This window comes from Podarcis erhardii (assembly GCF_964252035.2).
Source record: "Podarcis erhardii genome assembly, chromosome: 10".
In the NCBI taxonomy this organism is placed as follows: domain Eukaryota; kingdom Metazoa; phylum Chordata; class Lepidosauria; order Squamata; family Lacertidae; genus Podarcis; species Podarcis erhardii.
This window is the reverse complement of record NC_138500.1, coordinates 23971402-23992165: the sequence shown is the minus strand read 5'-3', so window position 1 is coordinate 23992165 and position 20764 is coordinate 23971402. Positions and strand designations below refer to the sequence as shown.

The following is a 20764-nucleotide window of genomic DNA, read 5'->3' as shown; positions in this document are numbered from 1 at the left end:
AAAATGAGATCCATCAAGCAAAGCATACCTTTTAGGAGAGGTGTGGTCCCATTTCCCGCTGCAGAGTGCAATTTGGAAAGCTGCACATGTAAAGGTGTGCAGTTATTTAATGTTTTCTGAGTGGCACTTCACCAAGTGGCTGCCTCATTTGCACAACAGGAGAGAGAACTCGGATAGGAACATTGGATGCTGCTTTAAAGTAAATCGGACAGGTATGTCCAGCATTCGAAGCTGCCCAGGCGGCTGTTCTCCAGGAGTCTTTTCCAGACTTATATGGAGATGCTGGGATTGAACATAGAAGTTTGTTGCAAGCAAAGCATGAACTCTGTCATTAGGGATAGGGGAAACCTTTGAGTAAGCATGGTTATCAAACCTGGTGCCACTTGGAATACTATACAAATACACCTCCCCAAAATCATTACAAGACTGCAAAATTTAATCAACCAATCATTTAGAATAATTGATTGAAGTTTATTAAATTAACAAAAAAGGCATCCTGAGCAATCAGGAAGTACATGCTATTTAAACATGTATTTAAGATAAAATACTTACAAAAACTGAATACAAAATTCACCCAGGAGACAACAACTTTTTTAACATGGCACCTTCTGTGGCATTTACGCATGAAAACATTATTTTCCTTTCTGCAGAAGTATAGTTTTATGATATGCACATTTATGCTGCAATCCTACACTGACACAGGAGTAAGACCTACTGAAGTCCTTCTGAGTAGCTAGACACGCATGAGATTGCACTGCTTTGATTAAAATTTCTTCAATCACGGTACAGCTCTAATTACAAGTCTAATGCTGCAACCACAACAGAATGGGGTACATATTTCATCAAGGCCAGGCGAAAGCAACATTCTCTAACCACTGTTTTTGTCCTTACTATATACAGTCCCCTAATTCATGTTTATAATTCTTTCATTGTTTTGAGACTCGTTCCATTGTTTCGTGCTGAGCAACGACCAAACCTTAAAAGCAACTTGGTGTATTGTGGTTTTCAATGGACTAAAGCAACAATATAAAGAATGCGCCTTCCCAGTCTCATCCAAGTTCAGTGTTCTAACGAATGAAGAGTGACAGTAAAGAGAGATTATTTCTTTGGGGACAATATCTGCCAACAGAAACTGTACTGGAAAGGAGCATGAACTTTTTACCAAAGAGCACATTTCTGTATTGCTGAGAAATATTAAATTTTCAAACTCAATTTTGTGAATAATGTAAAAAGGCAACAGAGGAGATCAAACAAGGTGCAAGACCTCTTCCTGAGACTCTGGAGAGGTGCTGCCAGTCAGAGTAGACAACAGGTAAACTAGATTGACAAATATAAGACAGGTTCCTCTTCCTTCCTCTTTTCTTATTCCAACTTTACATATCTAAATTAAAAGAAGCTGAAAACGGAGTGTGTGAAAAGTTTCTGAATCTTTTCTGTGTAAGCACAGCCAAATGTTGGAAATATTCACGGAATGAGAGCTGTGACATTAACGTGTTGAAAATAATCTATGTGGGAGCTTTGTATATTGTTGTTTTAGAGAAGGCTGAGTCACAAACCTAAAGTGACAAGAGGCGCTCCTGTCCCAGAGGACTTTGCTGCAGATGGGTGGCCTTTTGTGACATTTACGAATTGGGTGACCCATCTAAATATGATTTTATTTGGAGGAACTTTGGGATTTATATTGTTTGCTCCTTGATCAGTGCTTTTCTTCCATCACACTCTCATCTCTATTGTCACCTCTTCCCCCTTTATCTAATATTTTGACTGATCTTATTAACGTACAGTGGTACCTCTGGTTGCGAACGGGATCCGTTCCGGAGGCCCATTCGCAACATGAAAATAAAGCAACCCGCAGTAGTGCGTCTGCGTACACGCGGGTTGCGATTCGCCGCTTCTGCGTGTGACATCATTTTGCGCTTCTGCCAAGCGGCGAAACCCAGAAGTAACCCTTTCCGGTACTTCTGGGTCGCCACGGGACGTAACCTGAAAGAACGTAACATGAAGCAGACGTAACATGAGGTATGACTGTATTGTTTCTCTACGTTTGCCAGAGCTACATGGAAGGCTTAAGACCTGCTTTGCACCTGTTATTGTTGAATTTATACTGTTATCAATATAAAATAAAAAAATATGAAAACCTTCAGTTACGAGTGCGACTTGCAATAGAATGTTGCAGTTGTAACATGCTCTTGCTCACTATTCCAGTCAGCCAGACATATCACCCATTATTATTATTATTATTATTATTGAAACTTTTCAACATACTCCACTGCATTCTCCCCCGTTTTTCATCCCCCCTGCAACAGTCAGTCAGCATTATGTGGCTCCTGAGCATGTTCAGTCCTCACTGGGTTGTTTTGAAGGTTCCCTCTGAAGAGTGACTGCCCTTCTTCAAACTTGGGGATTCCTCAAATCCCACTAGCATTTCTATCTTGCCCATTTTGGCTACCATACTTCAAAAACAGAGGGAATGGTCCGCTGCAGTGTTTAAAAGCCACATGAGAGCTAACAATCCAAGTTCTAACAGAAAAAGAAAGAAGGTAAGGATTGAGAACAGAGAAGGTGAATGATCTTTAGGATTTCAGCAACAGGAACGTTTCTTTAAAAGTTCTGCAAAAGTCACGTGAACATTTGTAGAACACTGAAGTGAATGGCAAGTTCCTAAATTTTGAACAAATGTAATAGTTAATAGTTTTTATTACATTTCTATGAAATCCTTATCATATCATAATGTTATAATATTCAGTGATAACAGAAAGACAGCCTATTAAACTGAATAAGAATTTCCTTCCCAACATTTCAGTGCTAATTAAAATATTGCAGTACCAAGAAAACAGCACTTAAAATAATTAACATGTCTCTCTTCTTCATCAGAAAGGGCTTAAAATGATTACACATATACCTCTTGGGAATGTTTGGTATTTAACATCACAGAAATATGACATTTGAATTTTTTATTTTGTAAAAAAAACTGTCTTAAAAATGCAAGCTGCACCTACCACTGGCATGCACAAGCTCATCGAGCACCCTCAAAATTGAAAAGTTATTCGGAATTGAAATATTATCTTCAAAATTAAAATATGCTGGGATTTTCCGAAATCCACATGCAAATTCAATGGCCATGAGAATCAGAGCAAAAAGTGCAAATTTCAATCCTTGATCACTGACTTGCCCTGCAGTCCACTTTCCCCATCCTCACCTTGTGGCTGCTCTTTTTTAAAAAAATATTATTATTACTGAAACTTTTCAACATACAATACAATAAAAAAACTAATCTAAATAAAAATAATATAGAAAACAAAACAGAGAAAGAAGAGGTAAGAAAGAAAGAAAAATGCAAAGCCCTCTTATCAGAGGTAGATCTCACACAAAAGGGGATAGACCCTCCCAGCTCTCACCTAGGAGCTTCCCTTTCTTCTCCCAGCCTCCCACCCTGGGGAATCTTCCCTTCCCTGCTTCTCACACAGGGTTCTTCACCAGCCAGCCATCACCTTCCTGTGCATACCCTTCCTAACCCAGAATGAGCGCTCCCACATCAAATGAGGGCGCCTTTTGCGTGGTCGCGCGCAGCCCCCCGGATCTCAGTGCGACTCCTGGTAGTTCGGGCTAGCTTCATCCTCCCTAGGCTGGATACCTGGAGGTCTCTGCCTACCTCAGCCAATCGCCCAATCCCGCCTGGGGAGGCGTTGCCAGGGGATTGGCCAGGTAAGGGAAAGGACCATCCTGCCCACACAACAGAAGGTGAATCGTGACCACGCTCCCCCTTGTGGCAGTAATACCAGGGTTCCCCGTTAAAGGGGTCTTGAGGGGAGGCATTGGCCATACGCCGAGAGGTTGTCATTGCTCTCCCCTCCAATGGCGATGAAACGGGGGACGGGCTCTCTGCTTGAACATAAGTTCTCCAGAGCCAGCCCAATCCCCATACATTCTGGATAACCCTGAAATCTCCCAGATCCCTGGCTGGAGACTAGGAAGGATAAACGCCCAATGCCTGAGCCAAGGCCTCCCTACATCTGAACCTTAATAAAGTTGTGGCCAATTTTAATCCCATCGCATGTTGTCTTGAGTCATTATTCCACTCGGGGGTCGCCTGGGGTTGGGGGGACTCCACCTGTCCATGCAATAGAGGACATCAGAAAACAAAACAAAATGTAGGCATGAGTAAACTGTTCATTATGAGTGCAGTCAAGAGCACCCAACTTTGCTTCCCAACCATATTGGGGCTGACAAGAATATGCTCTCCCCCACCACCTCTGGTTTTCAATTTGCACCTATTATTCTTGCATTTGCTTTTTCCTCAGTCAGTTTTATAAAAAATGTCACACAACCCCCATCACCTTTGAAATGTGAGTATGAAGCACAGGTACTAAGAGCTAGTAAAAAACATCATTTTTAAAACGATAACAACTAGGTGGACAAACAGAGAGACATTCCTACAGTGCTTTTTTTTTTAAGTAAAAGAAGAATGAAAGCCCACCAGAAGTAGAAGGTCAAGTCTAGTTGCTGTAGTGGTCCAAGTGTTGAACCAGGGCCGGGAAGATCCGCTTACTTTTGGGCAACATTTGGTAATAATCCCTGGTTCCTATGTTATTCTATCTTGCTGAAAAGCTTAGAACATGGCAGAACTGACAGCTAAACCAACTCAAAGGTTGCAATCCTAGCCCTACTTATCTGGAAGCAAACCCCATGGAATTCAAAAGAATAGACTTGGGTAGGAATATGCTGGGAAATGGCAAAACAACAACAGCAAATGCAAATGAAATCAAGAGCTCCTTACCCACAAGCAGGTCCATATTCATTTATCAGTTTCCTGTGTTCTTCCCAAAAGCCCTGTGTGGACATAAAGAAATATCGAAGTGTTATAACTAATTCTTTGCACCACTCTTTCAGAACTTCCTGCTACTTCACCAACCTTCATCCGGAAATCGAATCTGAGAACGCAAGAGTCAATGGCCCCTCTAGCCAAGCATCCTATTCTCTCAGGGGCCAGATGCCTGTGGAAAACTTCAAGCAGGACCCAAGCACAAGAGCCCTCTTCTCCTCTCCTCTGGGATTCAGAAGAATTACTGCCTCCAACTATGGTGGTAAAACATAGCCATCATGGTTCGCAGCCATAGATAGCTTTATCCTCTGTCTAACCTTCTTTCAAAGCCACCCAAATCCTGAATATTCCCGCTTCACTGGACGTCCATTATGAGAAAGGGAGAAAAACATTTCTCAATCTGCTTTCTCCATGCCATGCATAGTTCCATAAAGTTTGCTCTGAGCAGAAAGAAGGAAATCTTCCTACAGCCATATCTCTCTCTCATATATACTTCCTTGTGTGGCCTCTGCAGGCAACTCTCACCTTAAGACACCACACCACCCAAAAAGAAATGCACTGCATGATCCGCTAACAATTGTACCCCAGAGACACTACAAAGCTTACTGTGGGGTGCACCTCACAGACAGCACACTCCTTCATTTGTGCTCCCAAGAATACAGATGTCCCAAGCAGTTTTTAAGGCTTGTTTGTGTTAGAATTCCTGCTCCGTGATTGCAGTCATGGGATTGTTGTCTTTCACATGACGGTCCTAGATAGTCCGTTTCTCATCCATGATGGCTCCAGAGCTCTGCACGATCACCTGGGATACTTTATCAGCTTTCCCCCGGGGTGTGATTTCTGGCAGTCTGCTGAGCCATTGCCTCCCACTGCATGTGAGCATCGGAGACAGCAAAGTCCAGCCCTCCAAACTTCTCTGGCATCTTAGATAGCCCGTCGCCATCTTGGAATGTCCCAGTGCGTCGCAGATGAAATTCCTGCTGAACACACACACTGTCTAACATCAGACACTGCAGGTCCTACTCGAGTGTAGGAGGAGCTCCTGACAGTTTGTCCATTGATGATACCGCAATCTGCAGGCATCCATCTTCTTCAATCCAGAGTGGACTGGGACATACCTTCTCTGTGTACTCTAGCAAGCAAGAATGGAAGCAGTCAGTAGCTGCTCCGTAAGGAGGGCTGTGTTGACCCATAGCCTTGTCCTGCTATGCTCTTGCATTGTTAGAAAACCCAGCTTCAAATCTATCAGATGTCAGGATGCCATAAATGGATAAGCGTATGCCGAAATGGTTATGGGCTATCTATTCATTTTGAAGGGGCGGAGAATGCATAGATAAAAGTTAAATTAAGAAGGGTTAAACACTTCGCTTGGAGGCGAAGCTATTTTTTCTTTTTATACTATATTCTTACAGCGAGTGAATTTTATAGAGTATTACTTTAACTTGGCTGGTTTTTAAGATCTGGCTTCTTTTACGGTGAAGAGATATGATCTGTTTCAGAATCATATTTATTGGTGTTTGAATTACAGTCTTTTGTGCCAGTTTCTTGGATGAGCTTGTCATGACTTAAGTTGCAATGTCAGAATAACCTCTCTTCAGATCCTGTGTTCTTTTAAACTCTCAGTTTAGTCCCGAGCCGCCTTTTCTGGAGTCAGCCCTAACCAGAGGGCCAAAACCTTGAAAGGTTTAATCTAAATAATTCAGTGAAACCACCCACAATACATTTTTATTCTGGGGGCAAGGGAACAAGCAATAGGATCCCCTCTGATGGTTTTAACAACTGAGAGGGTCTGTAAAGGAAGGAATCTTTTAGATATTTGGAGCCTGGGCTGTTTAAGCCTTTATCTACTAATGTGAGCACCTTGAATAGGGCCCGGAAATGAACTGGCAACCAATTCAGGGGGCATATGGTCTCCAAAGGGAATGCAGCCCGAAATCTGGCTGATGCATTTTGGGCCAGTTTCTGAGTTTCAGCCCTATATATGATAATCAAAGTAATGTCGGAGAATGTTGAAGCATTTTGACTCCAAAGAGGCAAGCCACTTTTCTGCATAAATTTTAAGAATTTGTAGCACAGTCGTAACCATATCTACTCAGAGATTAAATCAATGGGACTTACGCCCAAGTAAATGGGGTTAGGGTTGTAGCTTAAACTGGAAAGTCACTTGACCCTTCAACAAAGGAAGTGTTGGAACTGTCAAAGAGTAGAACGATGATGAATAGAGCCAAAGGGAAAGAAGCAGGCTGAAGAGCGGGAAACAGTCAAGGAAGAGACCTTTCAAGTATCCCCCCCAAACAACTTTCATGAGGTAAGAAACTGCAATGGCTAAAAGAGCAAGCAGAGTCCTTTATTATAACAAAGCTTTACTACCAGCAATGTATTTCATTCATTTACTGCCTTGTCCCACCCCCCCAAACCACATACTGAAAACAATGAAGTTTCTTGTGGTATTTGTGATTTCCAATAAGACACAAGATATTCAGATCAAATTATCAAGGCTGGAATTTGAATCTCTGGAGACACTGAAACAGCAGCTAATAAAGCTGGCAGCAGCGTTTCATGAGGGAAAATAATGCACTAGGAAGATTCACTGAGTGAGGGATTTCAAAGCATTTCTTCTACTTTCTTTTTTAATCAAATGAATGCTTTACTTGCGGTGTGGTGCATTATTCATTGTAAGCCATTTGGGCTTCTTCGAGAAAAGCAGGATAAAAAAAATGTCTAAATATTTTCTAATAATACACTGAAATGGACAAGTAGTTGCAAACAACAAGAATAGTCTTATCTTTTCTTCTTAATTAATGGAGAATAGTTTGGGCCAGGGCTGGATTTAGGTTTGATGAGGCCCTAAGCTACTGAAGGTAGTGGGGCCCTTTATATGTCCAGCTGTCCTTTGTCAACAACAAATTGTCACTTTTTTGTGTCAAATATATACTATATGGTAATTTATGGATCCATACACAACACAAAACACTGTTGCTGTATGTAGGTTTTTATTTTATTTGTTTTTTATTTTATATTTTGGACATGTACACCCAGCACTAATATTATGTGTAATATAGTAAGTTGCAATAATATACTAAAAAGAAGGCTTGGGCCACTAGTAGCCTAATGCAATAAAGTTTCTCCATTTCATGGGGAAATGTATCTATACCTAAATGTTTCTATACTCAAAAAGAAAAGCGACCCTTAAAGATGCAACTTCAGAACTAGGGGAATAATACCTAAGGGACAGGAGTTTTCACAATGTCAGAATTGGCTGACCTGAAACTTACACTGGTCAAAATGTACAACTGGGTTACAAGCGCTTCTCTTCTGTTTTACATTCTCCTACAAGGTGGATCACACATTCACATAAATAATGTGTGAGAGGAGCTCAAAAGATATCTAAGCACCACCTTTGAGAAGTGCAAAGGCTTTGCATATTCAGCCATTTTTCATCTGCCTCTGCACTGACATCTTTAAGACACACGTACAGGGAAACCAGCTTAGTGATCATGGCCATAAAATTTTTAGCAATAAAAGTGGTTGCTTGTTATCAGCATTATGGGCAAAGTACCCATCAAGCCCTCTTCTCTGCCTGGCAGCCGCAGTGGAAGTGACTCAGCAGAACAAGGCTCCATAGCCGCACATCTACGGGGTGCGACACAAAACAGTTGGATCTAGCAAATGGAAGAGTCTAAACAAGTGACAGCAAAGGAATGCAAGGCTAGATATTAAAATGTTTAAAATGCAGTGTAGCATTTGGGCACATCACCTGATGCACATCAACTCATTTGGTTCTCTAGGACTACAGCCCAGCCCCTGAACTCCTATTCAAGGAAGCTGTTGTCTCTGCAGGTGCAATTGCTGTTAGAATTTTATTATATTAAATCTATTCAGATGCTGACTTTTGGTGGCTATGTAGCCAAAGCACGTCTCAGAAACCAGCTCAGGGTGTGGGGGACGTAATGGTGTGCCCTAGAGTAGGGCATAGAATCAGAGTTGGAAGCAACCAAGAGGGTCATCTTGTCCAACCTTCTGCAATGCAGGAATCTTTTGGCCAATGTGGGCCTCAAACCCACGATGTTGAGATTAATAGTCTCATGCTCTATCAGCCGAGCTATCCCTCCTGTCTCATGGTTGGCTGGAACACGGGACAGGAAGATTCCACAATGCAACATGTTGTTGAGTGGACCAGTTGTAGGCCTGTCATCTCTCAATATGTGGCATCTCAACAATATGTACCAGACACGATAAATAGGACATGCTGTCTTCACACTGTACACATGTGCACACATGCAGTCAATTCAGTACAGTGGTGCCTCGCAAGACGAAAAGAATCCGTTCCGCGATTCTCTTCGTCTAGCGGTTTTTTCGTCTTGCGAAACAAGCCCATTGACAGCTTAGTGGATTAACGCTATTAGTGGTCTAGCGGCTTTTAGCGATCAGCTGTTAAGCGGCTTATCAGCGGATCAGCTGTTAAGCGGCTTAGCAGCTTAGGAAAAGAGGGGGGGAGCTAAAAAAACCTGTGGGAACTCGCAAGATTTTTTCGTCTTACGAAGCAAGCCCATAGAGAAATTCGTTTAGCGAAGCGCCTCCAAAACGGAAAACCCTTTCGTCTAGCGGGTTTTCCGTCTTGCGAGGCGTTCGTCTTGCGGGGCACCACTGTAAACCTATCACAAGGCTGAAATTGCTCTAGAAGCCAGCAGAATTTTTATCCAAGCCTTAAAAAAAAACCCACCAAGTCATGTACACAACTTGTTTCCTTTGATCATCATCTCTAATAGTTGTCCTCTGTGGGTAATATTCTTTAATTTATGTGTGTGCCATTTCAGATTTTAACACACACACACACACACACACACACACACACAGGCCTTCTGAATTTAATGAAAGCAGCCTTCCTACCCTTTAGAGTTATTGAGAGGTTAGTGTTATGTAATTAAGTTAATCCTCATTTGTAAAGGCTAATTAACTAAATGCTAATTGAATCTGCATATGACAATTAGCACAATGTGTCCTCATTAGACAATTAAAAAAAATTACCCTGACTAAAATTCAGCAAACTGTAAATTATTTTGTAGCTTTTAAAGACTTTTTGGGAGAAAAAGAAAAAGGGAATATTTCGATGCAATGTTGCGTTTATACATTTGATTAGCCATTTGTCTCATCTCATGAACCAACACTGCAAATAAATGGCTTTTGCCTATATTAATTCCTCCAAGGCTACAAAATATATACCCACTTACCAGGGAGTAAGCTCCATTAAATTCAATGGGACTTACCTTTGAGCAGGCGCATATAGAATTGCATTGTAAATGTATGCAAGTTTTAGGCTAACACTAAACAACAAGCACCACCAAAACCAGCCAGAATTCCTTCAAACTGTACAGGTGGTAATCCCAGGACAGATGCAGTAACATCCAAATAACTTTTTAGCATCTTGGTCACGTTTCAAATTTCAGTCATTCCTCAATAATCAACAGTCTAGGACAAAGATGGGGAACCTGTGATCCTCCAAATGTTGCTGGACTCCAACAACTCCCATCAGCTGCAGCCAGCATGGCCAATGGACATGGATGATGGAAGTTGTAGTCCAACAACATCTGGGCTACACTGCCTGGTCTAGGACCAGCATTCACAAATCTAGAATCCTCCAGATGTTTTAGAGTCCAGTTCCTATCAGCCCCGGCCAGCAAGTTTTGTAATCTAAAACATCAAGACATCAAGCTGGGGAAGGCTTACCTAGATACTTCATCATTCTCAGCTCAACAAACCATGTAGCATGTGCTCACAGTTTTTACACAACATCACACCTTCACCCATTGACCACCAGTGCTCTTGCATCTGGTTGGCCACTGTGGGAACAGGATGCTGGGCCTTCAGCTTCTTCTTACATTCTTAAAATTCCATAATTACAACAAACTTTCACATTAATTCCATCAATTATCTTTTGTGAGTCGCCTTGGAGGGGCTTTGGACCTGAAACATGGTATACAAGTGCTATAAATCTACAAGTGAGGAACCTTTCTCAGCCCAAGGGCCACAATCCCCCATGAGTGAACCTTCCGGGGGCCGCATGCCAGTGGTGGGTGGGGCAACTGTTATACAGTAGACTGTTGTCCAGTTACACAGATGTGAGAGGTTTCTCTGCATATATTTTTTTCCAGCCAGGCAAGCAAGAGGCATTATTAACAGCGGAATGACAATTTACAAGCAGGCAAAGTAAATGGATGAGGGCATGGAACATGGTCAGTGAAGAGTGTGGTTTGGGGAGAGGGGAGTATGGCCTGGGAAGAGGGTCAGTCTAAGAGGCCTAGAGGACTGCATTTGGGAACAGTTGTGGACCACAGGTATGAAATTTACGGCATGTAATGCCTTAAGAGAGAATATTATGAAAATGATATACAGGTGGTACATGACCCCGTCAAGCTAGCAAAAATCTATCATTTGCCCGATAATAAATGTTGGAAATGTAAAGAGACTGAAGGTACATTCTTTCACCTTTGGTGGACGTGCCCAAGGATTAAGGCTTTCTGGGAAATGATCTACAATGAAATGAAAAAGGTATTTGAATATACCTTCTTGAAGAAACCAGAGGCCTTTCTCCTGGGCATGGTTTCTCCATGGCCTTTCTCCATGGCCAATTGGTGCCAAAGAAGGACAGAACTTTTTTTATGTATGCGACAACAGCAGCAAGAACACTTATCGCAAAACTTTGGAAGACACAAGATCTACCCACTCTGGAAGAATGGCAGATGAAGATGATCGACTATATGGGACTGGCAGAAATGACCGGCAGAATCCAAGACCAGGGAAAAGAGTCGGCAGAAGAAGATTGGAAGAAGTTTAAAGACTATTTGCAGAAATATTGTAAAATTAATGAATGTTAGTATGATGTTGGACAGAAATTAAGTGGTTTCCAGCTGTAATGCTTAAGAGTTAATGGAAAAATAAGGTTCTGAAATAAGAAAAAAAAAATTAAGGGTGATCGAACAAACGATCTGAATTGGAATATAAGAAAGGGAGGTATGAGGAGGTCTGGAAAATAAGTTAAAAGAAAATAAGTAAATGGAAACATTATGTGTTTTTCTTTTTAGTTGTTTTTATTTTTGTATTTTTGTTGTTGTTTTTTCTTTTTGTTTTACAATGTATTATTTTTGAAAACTTCAATAAATATCTTATAAAAAAAAAAAATAGAGGACTGCATTTGGTCCCCAGGCTTGAGGTTCCTCTCCCTGCTATACATAAAAACAGAATTACGACAAAGGACAGGTAGAAGCCACCAGAATACCAATTGTTGAGGAAGGGTGCAGCAAACCACAGAGGAGGGCTGTTGCTTCTGGGAAGCCCCCAGATAAGTACAAGGGCGTCTGCCTCGCCAATATTAAAAACAGGGTCCTGAACAAGATGGGCCCTTAGTCTGATCCAGCAGTGCTTTTTTGATGATCCTTTGCACATGTTTATAAACAAGGACTAAATGCTCTGCAAACAAATTAGGGGAGCTGAGTATCTAGGTTTCGTTAATTCCCTTGGCGAGCGTCCCCTTGTAAGAAGTGGAACAGAATGCTTATAACTTCGGGAAAAAGGGAAACAGCAAAGAGAAAGGAATAGGAATGGAAAGAGAAAGAAGGGAACACAATTACTAAATGAAGAAATAACAAATTCTCCAGCAACATCATATGGCACAGATTGGTTCCACAGTGTTGAGAGAGATTCCTGAAGAAATGAATGCAGGCCGCTATCCTAACAATGGAGGATTCATAGGTAGCGAATAAAAATCAGCCAGAGCAGTTCAGCAGCAGTTTGAGAAGGAGCTGCTAGGAGCAGGTTGATATATGAGGAGCCTGGCAGAAGTGCTGTCTCAACAGTCCGGAGGGTGAATGCAAATTACGTTGCTGAAAAGAGGCTCTTCACATTTTTTATCTTCCCTCCTGTGGAACTCCAAAGGGCTGGAAGATCTTAGGGTTGGTTGCTTATTATTTCTTCCAAAAATCAAACAGAGTAGCCTAGTAGATCACATCAAAATTGAGTAGCCTTTTAAATACCCGGTATTTAAATACAGGTATCCACCTGTATCCGACCCCATCTCCTGCCACTAACAGTTGCTTTATATCTCTGACTGTTGCACCTCACTACTCTCCAGGAGTACTGTACGCATCCGTATCACTGAACATTTCTGCAGCCCTTTTGCCAAAATCCAGGAATATTTTCGTAATGTTATATACCCTGCCCTGAAGAGACCCTGGAGTCCTGTGATTAGATGTCTATCCTACAGAATGTGGAAGGGAGCTGGGAGGCAATGCCCTTCCCAATGAAGGATTTGCAATACAGAATACAACAGCAGCCGTCCCTGAGAGATGGCCTTTGCAGCCTCTGCTTAAATAACTCCAGAGAAGGAAAGCCATCTAGGGATAGGTGAATCCGCCAGATTTCCACATCACTGTGCAATTAGGAAAAAAAAAACTTCATAAAAAATCATCAGCGTCTTAATGCAAAATTCTCCCAGTATATGTACTTTTGCAAGCCATTTATCCTAATGTAAGAACTTTTTGTAGGTTGTTTTCATTAATATACTGCTGTACACATCCCTGAAGAACTGCATTGCGAAATTTGGAGTACAGTCAATTTCGAGGAGAAGGTTGAATTTTATGCATATTGTTTTGGGAACAGCAAATTACAGAACTTTGCCTTTAAATGCAAACTGAAGCATTTAGTCCTACTATCTCCCAAGGCCATCTGCTTCACTCTAAAACAGTTCTTCTTAAGAAGTTTCTTCTGAAGCTTAGTCAAGATCCACTTCCCTACAATATCCACCCATTGATTGGAGTCTTCCCCCCTTCACATTTATTTTAAAAGCAGCTGGGCATGGAGAGAAATTGGCTTGGGTTTAACTCATTCCTCTTTGCCATGCTCCCGCAGCAAACCAGCCCCCCTCCAGCTGCTATTTGTCCCATTAGTTACAAACATGTATTCCCCAAAGGTTAAAAAAACAGGGAGATGGGGGAGCTCTGCATTGAAGAATCAGTGAAAGGAAGAGGTCAGATTCACTTCACCAACACCATGGTTCTTACGCCCACAACTGCTTCTAACTGAAATGTGATGGGAGATCTTGTCCAGTTAATTAGCCATGGATACAACAGCATATCAATTACATAAATAAACATCATAAACCCATGTCTACTCAGAACTAAGTCCCACTGATTGCAACGAGCCTTTCCCCAATTAAGCAGCACAGGATTGTAGCCAAGGAAAAGAGCATGAAGCATTTTCAATGCCTCCCCTGGAATTATGGAATTTCCTCTTTTTCAGAGATCTATCAGTAACTCAATAGATATCTGCTGCCTTCTGCTTTGTTGCTGCACCGGGGGAGAGTGGGGAATCGCTAGCTTTAAGCTTTGGTTTGAGAACACTGGTCAAAAATATTACTCACAGAAACAATTCCTGAGGGCTTCCCTTTGATGGGAATTCAACCATCAATGTGTGTGATATTTTACGAGGCAAAACGTAGTTAAATAGAGAGTTATTAATGCATCCTCTTACTGCAAGATCACACATGCGGTCTGATTACATCTGGCAAGAGAAGCTGTTGCCTACAGTAGTTAATTTCATAAAAAGAACAGCCATGGAATAAAATAATGCACAAAGAACAGAAGGCACCGCCTAATGTCAGGCTAATTGTTCAGCCCACTCTTGTCCATAGCTTAGTCTGGGGCGTTACATCATTTTATTTATTTAAGAAAATAAATAAAATGCCACTTCTTTTCAAGAAAACCTCAAGGCAGTTTGCAAAAATACAAAACAAAACATCTGAATTATCGAAAGACATGTAGGTTTTTAAAAATATTCAGAAGACTATTAAAAGCAACAGCAGCTAAAAGAAATAACACACCAAGTGTCTGGATAGGCTTGCGTAAACCAAAAATGTTTTAAGCTAGGTACAGTGAAGGTACCTGCCTGATCTCAATAGGCAGGGAAAGTCAAAGTGTAGGTTCTGCCACATGGAAAGGTCCAATTTCCTACAATGAAAACAGGTCCAAGGGTAAAAGCCTGAACAACCCTTTCTCAGATGCTTCCATACATGAAGAGGAATCTTCATACAGAAGGCTGCTCTTATGGTCCCACCTTCTATGCATGTAGGCTTCTTCCTTATAGACATCCATAACTAACACATAGGTATCCGGGGCAAAACCAGCCACATTTCAGGTGCTGTTCCCCTTCCTGTGATTCACACACAAAAGGAACTACAGTGAGATTAGTTCATCTACTGACAATGGATTTCTGTCTGACTACACACCATCTCTCTTACGTCCAAAGTTAAGGAAGTGCATATAAGCTCAAACCATTATGTAAAAGAATTCCTCCCCCCGCCCCAATACGGGGCATTTTAAATTATTTGCTTCAATTAAAAGTTGATTTCGCAGCAAATATTTTAATGTGTTGGGTCACGATGAAATGAAAAGAGACAGAATGGGTTGTAATCTAATGCCTCAAGATTTTGCCATACATCAACTAAAAACCTCTTAATGCCTTTGATTAATCTTGCTCTATATTGGATACTGTTAGAGATATGGGTCGTCCCCCCCCCCCACAGCATCAATTTGGCAACTATGCACTGATACTATCATTTCCAGAGTAACAATCAATACTGGAATAATGTTTGCATAAATAGCTATGCTTTGTGGGAAACCTTTTGGAATAATTCCAACACTGTGGTCTTTCCACAACATGTAATGCAATAATGTTGCTTCCTTGACTTTAATTATAAAAAAAACCTGTGTGCACGATGTCTTTAGGGATAATTGCGCTCTCAATAAAACAATTTAGCAGGCTATTTTAGGATAACTTTAAAGGGCCAATGGTCTTTTGGCAATTTAGCAGGTTATTTCGGGATCATGTCAAATACTTTGCTTTATTTTTCATCTCTTTTCTTAGAATTGTAGAATTGGGAGGAATCCCAATGATCATCTAGTCCAGCCCCCTGCAATGCAGAAATCTCAACTAGGTCATATATGACATCCAACCTCTGCTTTAAAATACTCCATGGAAGGAGAGTCCGCCACCTTCTCATGGGTGTCTGTTCCGCTGCCAAACAGCTCTTACTGTCAGAAAGTTCTTCCCAATTTTTAGTCAGAATCTCCTTTCTTGTAATTTGAAATCTTTAAAATTTAAATAGTATTGCTGTTTTTTAAAAAAGGAAACAAAAAATTAACATACCTAGACTCTTTCATCATGCAACACCTCAAATTGATCAATAACATTTCCTGGCACACTAGCTCTATCTTTGTTACTAGTAATTTACAGCTAGCATTTGTTGACAGGATGTGTTCACTTTTTGTATGGGGAGCCACCAGGATTAACAATCCACCCGAAGGCCTACCTTTCTTGTGGCTTTTTGGTTGCCGAAACTGAAAAGGCATTAAAACCTGCAAGTTCGATGTGACGTAATGACCTCAAATTCAGTTGTAAAGGTAAAGGTAAAGGTAAAGGGACCCCTGACCATTAGGTCCAGTCGTGACCGACTCTGGGGTTGCGGCACTCATCTCGCTTTACTGGCTGAAGGAGTCGGCCTACAGCTTCTGGGTCATGTGGTCAGCATGACTAAGCTGCTTCTGGCAAACCAGAGCAGCGCACGGAAACGCTGTTTACCTTCCCGCCAGAGTGGTACCTATTTATCTACTTGCACTTTGACGTGTTTTCGAACTGCTAGGTTGGCAGGAGCTGGGACCGAACAATGGGAGCTCACCCCGTCATGGGGATTCGAACCACCGACCTTCTGATCGGCAAGCCCTAGGCTCTGTGGTTTAACCCACAGCACCACCCGTGTTGTACCGGTGATTTAAACCAGGAGGAGAAGTTGGGAGAGGAGGACTGTCCCCAAAATAACAGATAGTCCAGACATGACATCAAATGCTACCTTGTGTATATCACAGGAAAAGAATCAGAGGTGCAATGTAGTACACAGAGCCAGTCCTACCATTTGGCAGGGTGAGATAGCTCCCTCAGGCAGAAGTTGCTGAGTGGCGGCAGTGAGGACAGTTTTTTTTGTTGTTGCATGTGTCCTGCCCTGCCCTTAAGCTTGCCTGCTGCCCTCACCATCAGTGTGGAAAGTTAAGATTGAACTGCCTATCCGGTCAGCTTCTGGGCAAGGCCATCTTGTTCTTTGACTCAAGACATCCACTACATTGCCAAGCACAAAGGATGCTTTTACTTTCCAGAGACCTGAGGCAGGTGGTGGTAGGAGGGAAACTGAGCCCGAAAGAATGGGAAGTCTAGCAGCTGCCATTAACAATTTTAACAATGCAAAAATGAAGACGAACCAGGGTCTGTAATTTTGCCAGAAAATAGGGACTGTCTTTCTTCGAACAAATAGGAACACGCCTGCTTTGGTGAGGGGAAGGGGTGACTCCAAGGAGCTGGCATTTCAAACACTGAAATGGATTTATCATTATCTTTCAGACAGCTACATGTGGCAGCTTCACCATGAAGGATTTCATGGAGCTGTCATCGCTGCTGTTGCTGCACCTCCCACATCCATTTTGATTACAGACTGGCGAGAGTCAGCTTTTTCAACCTGCTGTCCAAAGCAATGGTTAGTTGCCTCCTCTAATGAGCCTAATTTCATACTGTTCTCATTAATGGGAGAGATCAGCAGCTCTTCTTATCAATACTCATGTCAAGTGAAGGTTCCAGCCTTCTCTCTGACAGAGCTCTATTGGGAGGGTCAATTCATTGCTATCGTGCCAAAAGGCTGTGTGTTTAGCATTTGGCCCAGAGATGGTTCAGAGAAGAGGAGGCTTGCCGTATTTTCTTGTGGAACAGTGGTGATACACAACAGCTGGCCTGAGGATGATGGGTTCAAGAGGAGCTTATACCTTTCCTAGCAAAACGTTTCAGGAACTCATGGTTTGAGAATGCCAGTTGTGAGAATGTAATTAAAACCAAGCAAATAAATGATTTTTTAATTAAAAAAACAAGGTTTTATTATTATTAACATGTGAGAATTATGTGTGTTCTAAACATTGTGGTAATATTTCCCTTCACCCTGGGCCTTCAAGAGGGCTCTATTTGAGCTATAAACAGAGTAGGCATATTAAAAAAAATTTAAATGGAAGTCCCAAGTGCCCTTTTTGTAGCATCAAAAATGTTTCACCTCCAGGTGCATCAGGTTAATTAAATAACTGCCCCATGATCCCCCTTGCCCACAAAGGATTTTGGGAGCATACTCCGTTCACATGAGTAGCCGGTTTATACCAGAATCAGCAGCAGAGCCTGGACCAGCAAACGGTCTTCTGAAATGGCGAGTGCCCCTTGACCTGTTCTGCTCCATGCAATCAGCTCAGCCTAAGGCATAACACTCTTTCCTCTGTCATGGAAGTTGCACACTTGCCAACATGGAGCTGCTCCTAGCATCTCTCCTCCCTCTTCTTTATCTGGCACAGATCCTGCGCAGATGTTAATGAGGCGTTTTGAACACTGTTACAGACCTGCTAGGCTCACCAGTATTTAGAACAGCTACCTCATTTTCCCACCCCACATTTTAAAAAAAGGATACCACAAATTAAGCCACATGAACTACTCAAGATGATCTCAGCTGATTTTGTGGTGCCTGAAAGGAACACAGGAAGATGCTTTATGCTGAGTCGGAAAACATTGGTTTATTTAGCTCAGACTGACAGTGGCTCTTTGGGGTTTCAGACATTTCTAGTCCCATCTGGAAATGCCGAGGATTGAACCAGGGACCTCCGGCCTGCAAAGTGTTTGCTCTACCACTGAGCTATGGTCCTTCCCCCTAAGCATGCATCTACATGACAAGCTCTGGGCAGCCTTTGACAGGCAACGTGGCTCCACACATTTTAGACCTGCATTTAGAGACTTCAGCAAGAAGACACATTAGGGACTTGGTTGACAGGGATATGCATTCAAATGGGGCATGAAGAGAAATGAAGTGGAAATAGAAAACATGCACTAATCGAATAATTAGGACCAAAGTGCATTGCATTCTTAATTAGGCTAGCAGGCACTAACTCTGCAGCAGCGCATGCACTTCCCAGATTGTGGCTCTGTGGCAAAGCCAATTTTCCCACCGCCATTCATAGGGTCAGTGTAATTGGGCATTCTGGTCTCTCCCTGTTTTTATACCTTCTTCCAGAAATGAAGTGTCATAAAAGCAAGGCTCCGTATTTATGGAGGTCAGGAAGGTGCAAACAAGGAGCAAAAGGAGGAGTGATGAAAAATGTAAATAAATCCAAATATGAGCATCTAGCTATGCCTTAATTTACTCTGACCATGAGCTCTTTATTAAAGGGGTGGCCTCCAGCAGAAAGGTCACTCCACCTGTAGTTCCTCCATTATGAAGTACCCTCCTGTCTCCTTTGCTACATAGATATTCTTCCTGCACAGCTCTCCCCTTGCCTGCTGCCACACATCCTTCTCTAGTGTGCCGGCTATATTTGAGAAACAATTACCGTATTTTTCCGTGTATAAAATGATGCTTTTTGCTAAAAGAAATTAGGCAAAAATTGGGTGTTGTCTTATACACGGATAGTGAATGCAGAGGGGGATGTGTGATTAATGGCAGCAGCAAGCAAGAGATTGACAATGGCGATTGGGTGGGTGATTGGTGACTATGGCAAAGCCTGCTGGCAGTTGGCTGCAGCTGCGGCAACAGGCAGGCGATTGGCGGCTGTGTCGAGGCAGGCAGGCGACTGGCGGCTGCAGCAAGTGGGAGGGTGTGCTGTTGGTGGCGGCGAGCGGGCAGACAATTGGTGGCTGCGGCGAGGTGTGCGATCAGCAGTGGCTGTGGCAAGCTATCAGCAGCGGCAAGCAGGCGGATGAGCGATGGGCAGAAGTGACCTCCCCCATGCCCCAAAAAGCTAAACAACTTAATTTCTTAATTTTGGGTTTAAAAAAATAGGGGTCATCTTATACATGGGGGCATCTTATACATGGAAAAATACAGTAATAGACTGGTATTGGTATAACAGCAAGGAAAGCAAGTCTGGTATTTATATGTCAAAAAAGTGTATGCATTTGTGGGCTACAGGTCTTTTAAGACTTGGGATTTCTTACCCGTTATATAAAATAGGATGGGGAAATGGTGGCATCCCATATGTTGTCTGGACTTCATATCCCATCAACCAGAGCCAGTGTGGCCAGAGTCATGGATGCTGGGAGCTGGTGTCCAGCAACATGTGGAGGGTTGCAGATATTCCACCATAACTATGGAAGATCAGACTTGACCCTGCAGGCAACTCTCCATTTGTGCACATTCAAGGCATGCGCGACCACACACACACGCATATCACCGCAAACCCGGAAGTGGCACATATGCAGCAAAATGGCATGAAAACAGTGCCTAGCAATCCCACAAGCCTTTGCAAGTGCAATCCCAGGAGCCTTTGCACCGACCATTGAGTCCTGTGGAGAGCTGGGAGCTTGAGCAATGAGCATTGGACCGAGCAATTGTGGTGGAGTTTGGCAGATCTGGTAAGTGCTGCTGGGTTTTTTAAAGGGGTTTTCAAGGGTTCCCAGAGGTTTAGAGGATGTTTGCAGGCTTTTTCAATAGTGTTCCCGATATATGCGATTCATAGGAACCATCTCCTAGGGGCCCAGGTCCTTTCAGCCCCCAGAATAAAATATTTGAGCCCCCTCCCAAGATTGATGAGCATTGCCATTCAAATGGTGTCCATGCACCACGTCTTGTGATCAATTACGCGTGGCGGGGCTTACCTGCTACTGCCACCGCCTACTTTATTCAAGTCGGCATCCCTGACGCAATTTCACTTAAACACGCAGCGCCTCGGAATGTAACCCCTGAGTAAATGGGGAGTTGCATGTATCGCATTATTGTAGCTTTTACTATTCCGCTTACGTTTTGCAAGTTGAGCACATGTTTTAAGGGAGAAGGGTGCAGCTGATGGGAAAGAGGGAGACCCCAGAAAGCCGCTGCCAGCCAGA

At 42.5% G+C, this 20764-nt stretch overlaps 1 protein-coding gene across 4 annotated transcripts in view; it reads right to left on the bottom strand.

The window, feature by feature from the left end:
- TBXAS1 (thromboxane A synthase 1) overlaps nt 1–20764 on the bottom strand; it is a 206021-nt gene that overhangs the window by 139650 nt on the left and 45607 nt on the right. For all 4 annotated transcript variants that reach the window (XM_081878943.1, XM_081878940.1, XM_081878941.1 and 1 more), the window contains exon 4: nt 4778–4830. In XM_081878943.1, the coding sequence (XP_081735069.1) occupies nt 4778–4830 (53 nt within the window). The remainder of the gene's footprint in view (nt 1–4777; nt 4831–20764) is intronic.